General features: G+C 37.5%; 1 protein-coding gene across 2 annotated transcripts in view; it reads left to right on the top strand.

Moving 5' to 3' along the window:
• Positions 1 to 15,113, top strand: part of MATK (megakaryocyte-associated tyrosine kinase) — a 716,676-nt gene that overhangs the window by 375,708 nt on the left and 325,855 nt on the right. For both annotated transcript variants that reach the window (XM_044054018.1, XM_044054017.1), the window contains one exon: positions 2,403 to 2,516. In XM_044054018.1, the coding sequence (XP_043909953.1) occupies positions 2,403 to 2,516 (114 nt within the window). The remainder of the gene's footprint in view (positions 1 to 2,402; positions 2,517 to 15,113) is intronic.

Below are 15,113 nucleotides of genomic sequence, written 5' to 3'. Positions count from 1 at the left end.
TGCACATTTCTTTTCATTCCACCAGGGTGCACTGTTGATACATTTTAAAACAAGCAAACCCCACAAACGTTTTCATTTTACATTCAAGTTTTCTGATTCACAAACTCAGCATGGAGAACAGTTTCATGAGAAAAGCTCAGCAGCAGTCCAAGGGAATTGCTAATACTAATTACCATTGATTTTATTATAAAAATGTCTGCATATCTTGATTTAAGTAAAATTTTTCTTTAGGACCACAAGGTTACCACTGTAAAATCACAAAAATCACCCATTCACTCCTGTGGAAGTATCTTGTGCACAGATAAGTTTAGCAAAGATGTGGGAGGGTGCATATGTGTGTGTGTGTGTGTGTGTGTGTGTGTGTGTGTGTGTGTGTGTGTGTGTGTGTGTGTGTGTGTGTGTGTGTGTATATATCTGTGTGTGTATTGGATTATGCATGCAGGTGTATGGGGGACTGTTTCTGTCAGTGTGATCAAATGTGGGAGGGCTTCTTTGTTCAGTGTGTGCGTATATGTGTGCGCATGTAGAAGGGTGCCTTTGCAAACATAATGCATGGTCCTCTAGGAAGAACACTAGCACAATCAAGTCTGACAGCACAGAGTTCAATTCAGAGACATAGTAATGAGTCGATAAGGACATTCTTCTCATTGCAGCCATACCTGTCTTTGAATCACATTTTCTTTTCATCATGCTAATGGGCCAAACCACATTGGGTAGTTAGCATGCATAGTGAGCATTTTAGTGAATTGAAGGGATTGTCTTCCTTAGATAGTTATCTTTTCCTTTGCAAGATAGTATAGAGTTTTTAGATTATGTAGCATAAAAAAGATAGAAATAATGTGCTCTTTGATCAGCATCTGGTAGTGTCTAGGGCATCATAAATATGTACTGCATATGCTATGCACATGCATATAGTTTTAGAATATGTATAGAAATACTGTGCTCTTTGATCAGCATCGGGTAGTGTCAAGGGCATCATAAATATGTACTGCACATGCTATGCACATGCAAATAGTTTTAGAGTATGTATAGAAATACTGTGCTCTTTGATCAGCATCGGGTAGTGTCAAGGGCATTGTAAATATGTACTGCACATGCTATGCACATGCAGATAGTTTTAGAGTATGTATAGAAATACTGTGCTCTTTAATCAGCATCTGATAGTATCAAGGGCATTGTAAATATGTACCGCACATGCTGTGCACATGCAGATAGTTTTAGAGTATGTATAGAAATACTGTGCTCTTTAATCAGCATCTGATAGTATCAAGGGCATTGTAAATATATACTGCACATGCAAATAGTTTTAGAGTATGCAGCTGAGTCTTCTTCCCCAGAATTCTCAGAATGTCATTTTTTTCTGATGTGTTCTTCATAAAAGATGTGATTTTATGGCAAATCATTGTGGAATTTTTACTTAAAAATTCCAATACAGAAACAACACACATTTCCAAAAACAGAAATGGAATGTCTAATTCTGTTTGGTTATATGTACATTATATGTACAGTACATTCATAATTTGGAAAATAGATGGTTAACCAGTTTGGAGTAACATAAGCATTATGAAAAAATCATAAAAAGATTATACAATAAATTATTATACAATAATTTAGTAAATGGAAATTTTTTTGTATGACTTCTTCCAAAGATGGGTCAAATATTATTGTTAATATCATCAGATGGAATTTCAGTATGCATTTATTGATTTAGTTAGTTATTTATGTATGTATGTATATGTATGTTTTTATGTATGTGTTCATTTATTTACCGTTGGTTACCAAGTGAGTGGGTGGGTATTAGAACCCTTTTTATCCTTGGCACATACAAATGAAATAAGCGCACATCAGACTTCTCAGAAATGTGGCCTAGATTAACAAGTCAAACAACAACAACCCAAACAGATTACAATTTCAGTTATGCACAGCAGTGATATACTTGAACTACAACTCAATGATTCACTATCCACCACATATTTTCACATGTAGGTGTCTTTCTAATGATATGTCAATTTTCTTCTGAAGGATGTATAGATTCTTTTCTGATTGTTCCTACTGGATGGACTATTATGTGAAAGCTTTTTTCACTTGTAGGCTGGTGAAGCTGATGTCTTTGCAAGATGAGAAAGTCATCCAACAGACTCTGTTAAGTTTTAGGCTGAGTATTTATTTTCTGTTTTATAGAGGAATGTGGGACAATATTTACTGTGGATTAGTTTAGCCCTAATTGTTACTTTACTGGGAGTCAGATAGCTTATTTGAATGATTCACAGTGGCGCACTATTCTGGGGGACAGTGTTAAAATATGGCAGACATTGTTAGTAGTAGCTTGTAGAACTCATGTTTATATTACTTTGTTATGCTAACAGTAAGACAGACTTGTTTAACATATTTTTTCTCTGCAGAAGGCCTGGGGCCCTGGGACACAGTGCATTGCTAAATGTGATCACACAAAGCCGAAGTTAAATGAGCTACGTTTTGAAAAAGGAGACATTCTTACAATTATAGAAGCCACTCAAGTAAGTATTGTGCATGAAAGGTCAATAGCAGTTATTCTTTTAGGAGGAAAACATGGTGCATTGACTGTCCAAAAGAATGTTCATTATTCAAGTGGAAAAGCAAAGAAAAGATGAGCTTAAAGGATGTGCTTCATAGCATTCCGTGAGCTAGTCTATGATTAAAGGAAAAACACGGATTTGCTTCCAGAGGTATAGGTTCACAGGTAGGTTCATAGGTAGGTACTAGGCTATCGGCCCTAGGGCCCATACAAGCCTAGCCAAAAAATGTACCCTGGTTTTCGCCACCCAAGAAAATTATTTTCCTGTGCCTCTGTCGAGCAGAGCCACAGAAGTGATCCCCGGGGTGAATTTCCCATTTCCCATCCAGTCATCAAAATTTTTCTTGAAGAGTGCTAATGAGGAGCTCTGTTTGACATAGATAGGTAGTCTGTTCCAGAGTATGGTAAGTCTCTGGGACAGGAATCTATCCCTCCAGCATGTTCTGTTTATTGTGGTGACAAGGTTTAGGTCTCTAGAGTGTGTAGCTCGGAGGGATTGGGATTTCTTTAAGTGGAGCATGTCCAACAGCTCTAGGTTTGACATAGCTTTGTATGTTAGACAGAGATTGCCCCTGAGTAGGCGATATGCGATGGAGTAAAGCTGTAGTTTTTTGAGACTGTCTGCATGGAAGATTAATAATTGCTCCTGTGGGCTGCAGAGTTTCTACATAAATCAAATCACTATGGTTAGCATAATTCAGGGTGGCAAAGAATTTGTTTTGGTGTTATATGTTATTGCATCCCTGAATTTAAACTGGTAGCTATCTAAATTTTATCAAATGTTTCCAAAGTTGCATTTTGTTGTCATTCTTTCTGGTGTGGCAACTAATTTTTACAGGTAACCTTGATCAAAATATTCAAGATTAATTTAGAACAACTGTATACTAAATTATTAGTTCTAAAACTAAGATAGTGCATAATTCTGTGTCTGTATTTTGACTAATGGCTGATTAAATAAGGCACAGAGCGTGTCTGTTGCATTGCTTCCTAAATGTACTATATGCAGTGTGTTTTATGGGAAAATATACTTTAACAAGGATTATTTTCTGACTTGAGGAATAGAATGCCCCATTCTAATTTTGCTGAACCTTACAAATTCTTGCTGTGATTATGAAAGTACTTAATTCTTAATAGTTAACATCAGTTCTGATACAGGGGTTATTTGGCACATAAAATTGAGCCATTTTGGTTTGCAGTAATGCCTCAGTAATCAAATTCTGGCCCTGTCAGTACAGGATAAACTACAGTCCACTAAGTTATGATTCACTGCAAATGATAAACCAGAACAGGATATGAGGAAAAAATGGATTTATTTCCAAGTTGTACTCTCATGCAATGGTACACTAATACTAGAGTTATTAACCGTGGTAGTGGTGCTGCAGTAGCGTTGTCGCCTCACAGCAAGACGTCGTTGCATTCGATTCTCAGCTAGAGCGTCTTCTGTGTGGAGGCATGCGTGAATGGGTGTGCCTTCATTGAAGGTTGTGCGTCAGGGCTGATAACTCGGCACTTAAAAATCCACTACCAATCATTAGCGGACCGGAGTTCCGCTGTGGCAACCCCTAACCGGAATAAGCCGAAAGACACAACAACAACACTAATACTAGAGTTGTTAACCTGCTTTACCTTTTCAGCTATATATTTTGTTCTCTCAAAGTATAATGATCTCACAGTTTTTAGTTTAACTAAGTGAGATATCAAGCCACACTCCAGCATTGGTGGGAGTTAATCAGTAGTTCTCATAAACACTGACTTTTGTCAATTTTTTTTCCCCTTGATCACATTATGATTTGAGACAGAGTACTTCAAAAGAAAATTATATACATTGAATTATTTTCTATGCTTCTAGAAACAGCCTTTAAATCAAATGTGCATGTATTTTCTGTTTTTGTTGTTTTAATATATGCAAACTTCCAAGCATTGTTACCTTGCAGGTTACCTGTTGGGAGGAGAGTTAGATTAGACCCCATGATGGGCATGCTAGTGCTCTCCTATACACCTGACACTCAGCACTGCTGAGATACTAATCAGATTAGGCTCTCACTCCAGTGAGGGAAATGAATGGATAGGTCGAAAGGCTGTTAGCCTGACTAGGGAACAAATAAGCCTAGATTTCACCCTTCACTGGAGGAACAAATGCACTGAGGGGGTACTGGTAGAGGAGTAGTAGGACAGATCTTGTAAGTGGCATAAGAAGGGAAAAATCAAGATCCAAATTTATCTGCCATGTGATTCCTTAACATGACTAGTCAACCTTCCTGTATTGTCACCATTTGTTCTGACAGAGGACCAGAGAAGGCCTGATGATGGCTATCCGACAAATATGAACCACAGTATGGTCAAGAAACTAAAAGAACATTAAACCTATGAGGAAGATAGAGGAATGGAGGAACATCTGTGTGTACTGCTGGAGCTTTTTGTTCTGTATCAGCTAAATGCATGCAAAGTAAAATTAAAGTGACACAAACACACTGTGCCAGAATAGTTTGCTACAGTTTGTTGTCAAAGTCTTATTCATGCTTTAAAGATTTCTCAAAGTCAAGCTGGTTGTGCAGCTAGTCCAGATTTCTCATATGCACTGACATTTCTTTTACCATTGTGGGTTGAGTATCAGTTTGAAAAGATCTGCAAGTTTCAGATCACTCATCGGTTTAGCAAAAAGATAAATAGAATAAAACATACACTGAATATAACCAAAGACTTCAAAGGATTCCATACCATATCATATTATATATACACCTTCTAGAGATGTGCCTTTTCTTTTGTATTGCTTCACTTTATTAAGAGTGGTTGCTGGTAGTTGTTTTGTAAATTGGTTTAAGGACATAGAGGTGAGGGTAATCTTTCAAAATCAAAGACAAGTGAGATAATCAAAACTGGTAATAAAGAAGCAGCAGATAAAACTCTTAAAATGTGTATTACAAGGGTATACAGTCCTTTCACTTTGGAGGGTTAATACTGTCTAGAGCATGAACTAACACTGCCAAAATTAAAAGACAGAAGTAAGTGCATGGTTAGCTTAGAAGCTGAGACACCCCAACCTGTTTCCATTAAGATCATAATTGCTCAACTAGAAAAAAAATCAACTGTAGTAGCGAACCAAAAACCTTGGCATTAGGAGAAACTGATACACAGCTCAAGAGGCTGTAACTTTCCCTGGGATTAAGTGAGCACAGTATTGATTATGTTCTCTGTTGGGTGAGTAGAAGGCACTTAACCCGCCCGCTGAAAAACACTTGAAGTATGCTGTTTTTCATTTTTTCCAAATACTGCTTTTGTTTGCTTGATATGACAAAATTCCATTTACAAATTTGGTTAAAAATATCAATCCACAACTACATATATGGGTAGCAAAATGGCTCACTGGTTACTGTTGCTGTCCAGGTCAGTTTGCAGCTTCTGTGTGGAGTCTGTATATTATCCCTGTGGCAGCATGTGTTTTTTCCAGGGCCCCAGTTTCCTCTTACATACCAACAGCACACAAGAGATGGATTGATGACTTTCCAAACTGCCTTCAGGTGTGCATGCAGTGCATATATTAGTGTATGTAGCCCTTGGCCTTTTACCTGATGCAGTAAGCTCCACCTCACTGCAATCCTGAATTTGTTTTACTGGGGAATGAATGAATGAATGAATGAATTAATTAATTAATTAATTAATTAATTAAGAGATGAACTGTACATAGAGTACTAATGTGCTTTCTTGTATTCATTTAGTGATGCTGTTCTTGGTGTGACTCAGGAAGCTATCACCCCCCCCCCCCAAGAACAATATCCAAGCATAATACTTTGTTGGGTCCCAGATACTAGGGTTCAGTGCTAATGTGCAGGCTCTATCTGTGTGGGCTTTGCATGTTTTCCCATTACGTTTTCTACAAGGTCGCATCTCACCTCCCAAAAACATGCTAGTTGATTGGCTAAAATTTAACCTTCCTCTGCTGACCAGGTCACTGACCAAGTTAACAAAGTAATAAACTATAACTTTCTGACTGACAATTATACAAGTTTAAAAATGAAAAAGAAACTAAAATACCAAGCCATGCAGCTGACTGGAGGTAATACAATTAAACAGCCATATACAAGTTTGTCAGACACTTATAAAGGCAGTGTTTAGCTACTAGAATATTCCAGCAACTGGGGAACGAAATTAATTGTTGGTCCACTCTCCTGTGATTCTTAACCCTCAACATATTATGTGGGAGCTCCCTATGGGCAACACAACCATAGATTATTTGCTCTGTTCTATTGCCTGTTTCCTGACAGAACACAGGAAGAAGGAATCTATTTACCTTCACAAGCACCAGGTGATGACAGAAAGTCAGAGGAAAATTGCAGATTTTGGAACAGAGATAATATGAATGGGGATTTCGACCACAGGATTACCCTATGAATAAAGCAGAAGCATTTAATTAGTGAAAATTTAGCACGATGTTTGAAAGGTGAAACTGTCATCCCAAGGACATAAAATTTAGAATGTTAAAATGTAACTCAGAAATTTTAGAAGGTGAATTTTTTATGATATAGGAATCTCAGTAGTATTTAATAGAGAAATTATTTAGTAAAGGTGTATTTCTATTCCACCGGATTGTATCCATGTTTAATATATAGACGTACTCTGTTCTGCAGGTCCACACAGTCTAACATTTATGCTTTGTCATCTGATCTACCCATCTACAACAAAATGTCTGAAAGTTCTGCCCACAGCACTTGAAAACAGAGTCTGATGTTAAAACAGGGAGATGAAAGAATTACACCCAACAACTAGAATGCTCTGGTAACAACATTTAGTCTAGTAGTGGTTTACTAAATTCTAGGCTCGTAATACAAAAATCCATGTTAAGTATTCTGGATATTTTCTTTTCCATTTGCATTTATTTATTTATTTATTTATTTGGCATTTGTTTACTGGGAATGTCCGACTGGACAGCTGGTGTCCATTTTCATTGGAGGCCTGGGGAGCTAAACTCCAATAAGTACAACAGTTACAGCATTTAGAGATAATAGTAACAGGTTACAGACATTATGAATGTAGAATCAATTAACATCATACTACAAAGGTATAACAAATCTGAAAGGAGATATTAGAATTCAGGAGATACATAGCAAGTAGATTACATTGAGATTAGTGTAAGGCAACAATAGAAGAAAATAAGTATAATTGTTACATATTTACATATTTTCAATAAGCATTTAGTAGCATTCACAAGACGTTTGAGCGACAGAGCAATGGTGAGTACATCGCTAAGAAAAGGAGGCATAAGGAAGCAGTACTACTGCTGTTTAGTGAGGGGTTAAGGTGGACTATTGCAGTTACATAGTCAATTGGTGAGAAGGTGTGTTTTCAGTAATCTTTTGATAGTGGGTGTTTTAATTTGTAGTCTAATGTCAGGAGAAAGACTATTCCAGGTGTTAGCAATTTCGTTAATGAAGAGAGATTCCCCAGAGCTATTTCTAAATGGGATTTTTTCTATTAGGGCTTTATTGGTAGAGCGTAAATGTTCACTTGAAGTACAGAAGCAAGTTCAGATAGGGCAGGATTTTTTCTGGATGGTATAGAATTTGGTGTGTTAGGCTGATTTGATGGAAGCGTAATAGGTTAGGTAGCTCAAGCCAATGTAAAGTAAGTAGGGATTGACAGTGGTGGGAACAAGATTTGGCGGTGGCGTTGGTAGCAAATCTGGCAATTTTGTGGTAACATGTAGATAGTTTGTTAAGGTCGGTCTTATTTAGATTTGTTAGTATTGGACATGCATAAAGTAAGGTAGTTAAGAGGTGGGTTCTGGCTATAGCAGTTCTAGATTTGGAAGTAAGGTACTTTTTGCAGCGGTATAAGGTCCCTAGCTTTTTGTGCACTTTGGAGATAGTTAGGGATATTTATTTGTTGAATCATAGTTGTTGGTCAATTATAAACCCTAGTAATTTGGCCTCTGGGACTGGAGAGATGGGGGTCCTGTTTGCTGAGAATATATTGAGGGTGGATTGCTCAGCAGTCTTTACTGGGTGGAATAGTATAAGTTGGGTTTTGCTTCGGTTTAGTATCAGTTGTGAATTATATAACCAGTTTTCTATCTCTGTGAAGGATTCCTGGGCTTTTTGTTGGAGATGTTGGAGATTAGATGCAGAGCAGATTAGGGTTGTGTCATCAGTGTATTGAACTATTTTGGCTTTTGTGGTTGCTAAATGAAGTTGGTTTGTAAAAATATTGAAGAGAAGTGGGCCAAGAATGGAACCCTGAAGAATGCATAGTGATACTAGGAGAGGTGGGGATAGGGAATCATGCCATTTAACTGACTGAAGGCACTTATTTAGATAACTTTTAAAACAGAGCAGGGTGGAGTTGTCCATGTTAAGGTCAGAGAAGTGGGATAAGAGTTTATTGTGGGATATTGTATCAAATGCTTTGGATAGGTCTAGGAAGATGGCAGAGACTAGTCTGCCTTGATTTCTGTGTGTATTTATGGTGTTGGTGAAGTTTATTAGGGCAGTGGTGGTGCTGTGTGATGGTTGATAACCATGTTGAGTTTTTGATAATAGGTTATTGGTAAGAAGGTGTGTAGGGAGGTTGTAGTGGACACATCTTTCAAGAATCCTTGATAGGGGTGACAGGATTGCGATAGGTCTATAGTTAGAGAGGTTGGTAGAGGGCCTCCTTTGTAGAGAGGGATGATATAGGATATTTTCCACAAAGATGGAATAGTGTGTTCAGTGATGGATCTATTTATCAATAAAAAAATGGGGTACCCTATGGCCTGAGTTGCAACTTGAAGGTAGTCAGCTGGGAGGTTGTTGGCAGTGAGGGTGGTGGGTTTGAGTTTGGATAAGAGCTTCTGGATGGTTGCTGTTGGGACTAGTTTGAGTGAGAATGGGGTATTTATTGTTTGGTCCTCATGGGATTGTGGTAGGTTGATGGGATTAGTACTATTAATAAGTTTAAGTACAGAGGAGATAAAATAGTTGTTGAAATTGGAAGCTATATCAGAGTCTGATCCTTCTAAATTGGATGGGGGGGGGGTAGAAATTTGGCCAGGTTGGAGGATATTGTTCACAGCTGCCCAAAACTTCTGAGGGCTGGAACTGTGTTTCATTTGCAGAGAAAGGCAGTGGTTTTATTTATCAATTCTAATTTTTTTTTTGCCTTGTTGTGAAGTTCAAGGAAGGTTTGCCTAGTTGTGAGGGTTTTGAGGTGGCACCAGGTATTCCAGGCTTTATCCCTTTCTTTTAGTAGAGATCTTGTGGATTTTTGTAGCCAGGGGGCTGGGTTACTACAAATTCTAACTGTATGAAGTGGAGCTAGGTGGTTTAGGATGTTTAGAAATGTGGAGTTGAAGTATTCAACTGCCTGGTTTAGTGGAAGAATTTTAATGGGGGTGCAGCTACATGCATATAAGGCATCCAGGAACTGGTTAATGGGAAAGTTTTTTTGGGTGCGGGTGTGAAGTAGAGAAGGAGAGTTATTAGTTTTTAAGTTTGTGTCGAAGAAAGAAAGTTGAGTTGTGGTCACTTAAAGAGTTGGCTATTGTACCACACTAGTGAGCAGTATTGGGATTATTTGTGAGGATCCAGTCTAATATAAATTCCTTTTGTGAGGTTTTGTCAATACGGATGGGTGTAGGTATAAGATGAGTGAAGTGTAAACTAAGGTGGTTTGCTGGTGAGGGAGAGTGGATGGAGTTCCAGTCAATATTGATGTCACCTAACAAGATAGTTTCTTGGAGGAGGGACTGAGAAGCCCAGTGGAATATTGATTCTAGAGTGGATAGGTTGTTGCCTGGGGGTATATAAATACCAAGTATGTTAAGATGCTTATGCTGATTAATGAGGAGTTTTGTGAATAAAGTTTCTGCATTACTGAAAGTTGGGGATTCTTTCTGTAAAAGATGGATTTTTAGGTTAGTTTTATAGAGGAGGGCAACACCGCCTCCTCTTTTGCCTATTCTATCAGCTCTAAGAATTTTATATCCAGGTAGAGTTATGAAGTTGTCCTTAACATGTAGTTTAAGCCAGGTCTCAGTAAGGAGCAAGATGTCGGGATTATATAAAGAGAAAGTGGCATGGATATCATCTATTTTGTTCATGATACTGCAAATGTTTAAGTTGAGTATTAATAGGTCTGCAGGTTGGTGGTTAAATGGAGATTGGCAGTTACTTGTGGCTGGTGTTGGACCAGGGTTGGGGTGGATGTCCCCTGCTAGTAGTATCTGTGTTGCAGCAGGTGGTACTAGTTTTGAGGTATAGTTCTATTAGGGAGTTGTACCTGAAACTTGGTTGCTTTTTATGTTGTGTGACATAGTATTTAGGGGTGGTAAGGTCAATGAAGGATGCATTATATATGGAAGGTGATATGATAAGATGTTTGTGGGGGTATGGAGTGTGAAAGGGTGTGGTGGATGGTGTTGGGGTAGTAAACTGGGTGAGTAGAAAGTGATAGGAAGTTGCAATGAAGAGTATGGAAAAGCAGGTGGAGAGAGTGGATATAACTGTGAGAGTAGTGACAAGTGGGGGGGTGGGGTGTGAGACATGATGATGTTGAATTGGAACTGGAGGTATAAAGATTAATGTAATCTGAGAGAGAGTAAGATGAGTCAGAGAAGTATTGGAGAGTACAGGTCACCAGTAGGGGGTGTTCAGCTATGAATGGGCAGTGGAACTGAGTAAGATAGAGTGTATGATTTTTGAGGTAATAGATTTTAGGAGGGGTTTGGTAGTTATTGAGTTCTGATTGGATAGTGGGAGATGACTGTGGGGGTCAGGTGACTTTGGTTATGAATAAATGTAAATGTAGTGGGGGCAGGTGGGAAATGGGGGCAGGGCAGGGGAGCGGAGTGAAGCTCGAGCGTAGCGAGGGTGGAACAGAGCGGGTTGAGCCAAGACCCATTGAGCCGAGACCCGACAACTTACAGTGTAGGAAAAAATAGTCTGTAAAGCCAAGAGGCTTTGATTTGCATTGAGAAATTGTTTCCTTTGCAATTCTCTATACCATATATACTTTCCCATCTATTGTGTAGCTGACATTGGATCTAATACTTTTTCAGGAGTATCTATTTGTATTTAAAATAGAGTTGCAAAACAAATGCATAAAACACCTATTACAATTGTAGTCTTTTCTCTGAAAGTTCCCATTATTCACTGAATAAATGTTTAAGATGTCCCACTGTTTTTATCAAAAGTCTTTTAAAATTATAGCACTGTTGAAACCAGTTCTTCAGCTACAAACAATAGATAGTGTTTCATCTTCTTACTTTATTCAAATCACATGCTTTTGTACAAACTAAAATCTTTTCTTGCCTTACAACAATAACATTCACCAGTTCTTCTAAATGACACCAAGGCCTTCTGTTCACTATATATTGCTTATTTGTTCTCCTGAGAGCTACTGATACTTTCCTGGGAACATTATCATTGCTATAGCCCTGGGGCTTGTACAATGTTCTCTGGGCAGCTGTTTAAGCTTGTAAAGAAGTTACCATAGTAATGCAAGGCAATATTACTATGTATAGTATTTAAGATGTGTCTGTGACTGAGTGGCATGCCTATATGCAGTCTTTGCTTTTACACTGTGAATTTGTTTTGCTGTTTCTAGCTTATTACATGCTGAAAGCTGAACAGCCTAAAAACAGTAGACGTTGCTTTTTTAAGTGCTAAAGTTTGAAAAAGGATCTTGTACTTCTTATGTTCATACTCAGCAGCATGTTATCTAATAGCTTCATGTTGTGCCTGAATGTAACAATATGTGCACAAATCATCGTTATTGTTTTTAAGCCTCAGTATTACAAATGTATCTTCAATCAAAATATTACACTCTTGCACCTCTGCCTATATAAAACTCAAGGTTCTGCTTCTTAGTTTTCAGCATTTCTTGCCAACAATATGAAATGTGTTCTGGTTATCAGATTTCGTATAGCCACAGCTAGAACATATGGCTTGAATTTCACTTCCCCATGTTTTCTGTGTACATCATGGCTCTTTTTCCTCTCAGTTACTCACATGGCTCTGTTTTCATTACTGTTACGGGCAATTTTCACTTTATCTCTCATTTTTGATTGATTTGACTTGCATCTTATCTTTTACACACCCATTTCCTCAGTTTGTAAGGTCATAGGATCATAAGGTGAATGAGTCACAAGACCATTTATGTTTTGCCAATACTAACTTACATGCTGTACCTATTTTCCCTCAAGAAGGGCAAAGTGGTCTAGTCCTGGAGTAAATGATTTGGTACCTATCAAATCAACTTGGTTTAATCTGAAGAATGCTTGGGTATCACTTTGCGTATCTTGCATTTCATTATTTTAGCTTTGTATTAGTACTTTTATTTTTACACATCCACATCTTTTGATAAGGTCAGTTATGTCTTTGCTAGTGGCCATATCTTTGTTTCATCATTTTGTATACCACAAACTATTATGCTTTTAAAATAAATCATGGAACTCACCAAATACATAAGCTTTGTCTTGATTTTTTCAGGTCAGTAAATAGAATTTGTAATCTTTATATGACCATTTGTCATAACTAAGAAGAAATGGTACAATATGTAACAATTTTCTTCGAGGCTCAAATGAATTACCAAAATTCTTTCTTATTAGTACTATTTTATCTTTTTCATCTCCAGGAAAAGTAAGTTGAACACATTCAAGTCTTCTTCCTGGGTGGCATGCAGAAATGTGGCACTTTTTGTTTTTAGACTTTTCTATAATTCCAGTCATAGTAAGTAAAAAATAATTTGTAGATTAAAAGCTTCCAGTTTTCAACTAAGTTTTCATACAGCAAGATAATTCTTTATAGTTACTTTCAGGGAATATTTCCACTATGAATAATACTGATACAGTATCAAACATACACTGTGAAACAATAGGAAACACTACCAATTCTTTGATCAAAGACACAAATTGAGCGCTTTCATCACCTAAAACTGGGGACTTCATCAAAATCTGATGAAGTCCCCAGTTTAGGGGATGAAAGCGCTCAATTTGTGTCTTTGTATACTGCAAGAATAAAAACAGCTTGGACTGAAGAGTTTGGCTGACTGTAAGTGTTTCCTACTGCTTCACAGTATATGTTTTGGACTTTTTTAGTTATATTTTGCACTGTGGTTACTTTTGTTTTTTATTTACAGTATCAAACATAATGACTCTTGAAACAGATGCATTTTGTTACTTCTGCACATGTATTTCTCATCTCTGTTGGTATGTGGCTTATGAGTGTTCTCAGGATGGCCATGAATAACACAGGCACTTAGGATATATGGCCTGCCTTCTTCAGGTACTGAACTAGACTGAATTTTAAGAAAGAGGTATGACAACACATGCAGCTTGGTCATTAGCATTTTAAAACATTTTCTACACTATTTCAGTACCTTCTTTGTCAGTCATATTTTAGCATTTTGTCCAGCTTCTGTCCAGCTAAATTCACTATACAGATCTTTGAATGCTTTATGTCCACCCTCTGTGAGGTATTATATCTTAGTTAGTCTTTTCATCTGCATTGCTACACCATTTTACTCTCATTTATAACAGTGACTGATATTTTGTGCGCTTTGATTATACCTCATAGGTGTTTACTAGGCTCACAACCACAAGGGTTCAATCTACAGGGCAATGGATGTTAGAAACTGCATTAATGGCCAAAAAATTACTAATAAAGTTTGTAGTGTTCACTATCGCTACATACCTTGTGTACATTAAGTAGACCTCCATATAAAACAGCTGCTGGAGAATGTGCCTTCTCTCAACTAGCCTTTGCATTTGGAACAGATGCCCACATGAATTAATGGGCCTGGAATCTCTCACTGAATTCACAAAGGCTTCATCTGAACAATCACAGAAGAATGCTTCAGGGACAGTTGTTAACCTTACCATTTGATATCAAACAGCGATTAATTCATTTTGTGTTTTACTTCGTATTGTGCTGGTATTGTTCTTTCATCTGGGCTTGTCCTCGCAGTATAAAACATCTTCAGAATAATCTTTGGCCTACTAAAATAATCTCATGTTTCCTTTTACAGTTACCCACCAAAACGAATACAGCAGATTATAAATTATGCAGCCACCTTCTTGCAGGATCCAGCACTCCCATTTAATTATTTTTAATTATTTTAGAAGGTACACAGTGAATAATGTACTATATGAAAGTGTGGAGGATCCAGAACCCACCAAAAGCATATATTTTTAAATGGTGTTCTTGTTATGGAACAGACCTTCCTTATCATTGGATGTTCAATCCTGGCAATAGATGTCCTGTCAAAATTCCCAAATCTTTTACTGTCAATATGTCTGAGGTACCAGGTAAAGCACTGTACTTATTTTTGAATAGCCTGGATTGAGATGGCACTGAATAGGTACTTATAATGTGTTACAGAAGGCTAATACTGGATTCAGTTTCTTTTATTAAGCAGGTGCAGGCAAAGGGATATTCATTATTATTGCGGGTATGTGCAGGAGAAATCATTTCCCCTTACTGACATAGGGCTTCTTCAAGGACATAACTACTAGAACAAATGTTATTTAGTCATGATGGAGATCTCTGAATATGCATGTGGAAAGGGAGTAAAACTAGTACTATGC

The sequence above is a fragment of the Protopterus annectens genome, chromosome 13.part0 (genome assembly GCF_019279795.1).
Source record: "Protopterus annectens isolate FY-2018-M chromosome 13.part0, PAN1.0, whole genome shotgun sequence".
Lineage (NCBI taxonomy): Eukaryota > Metazoa > Chordata > Ceratodontiformes > Protopteridae > Protopterus > Protopterus annectens.
This window is presented reverse-complemented; position numbering and strand designations above follow the sequence as displayed.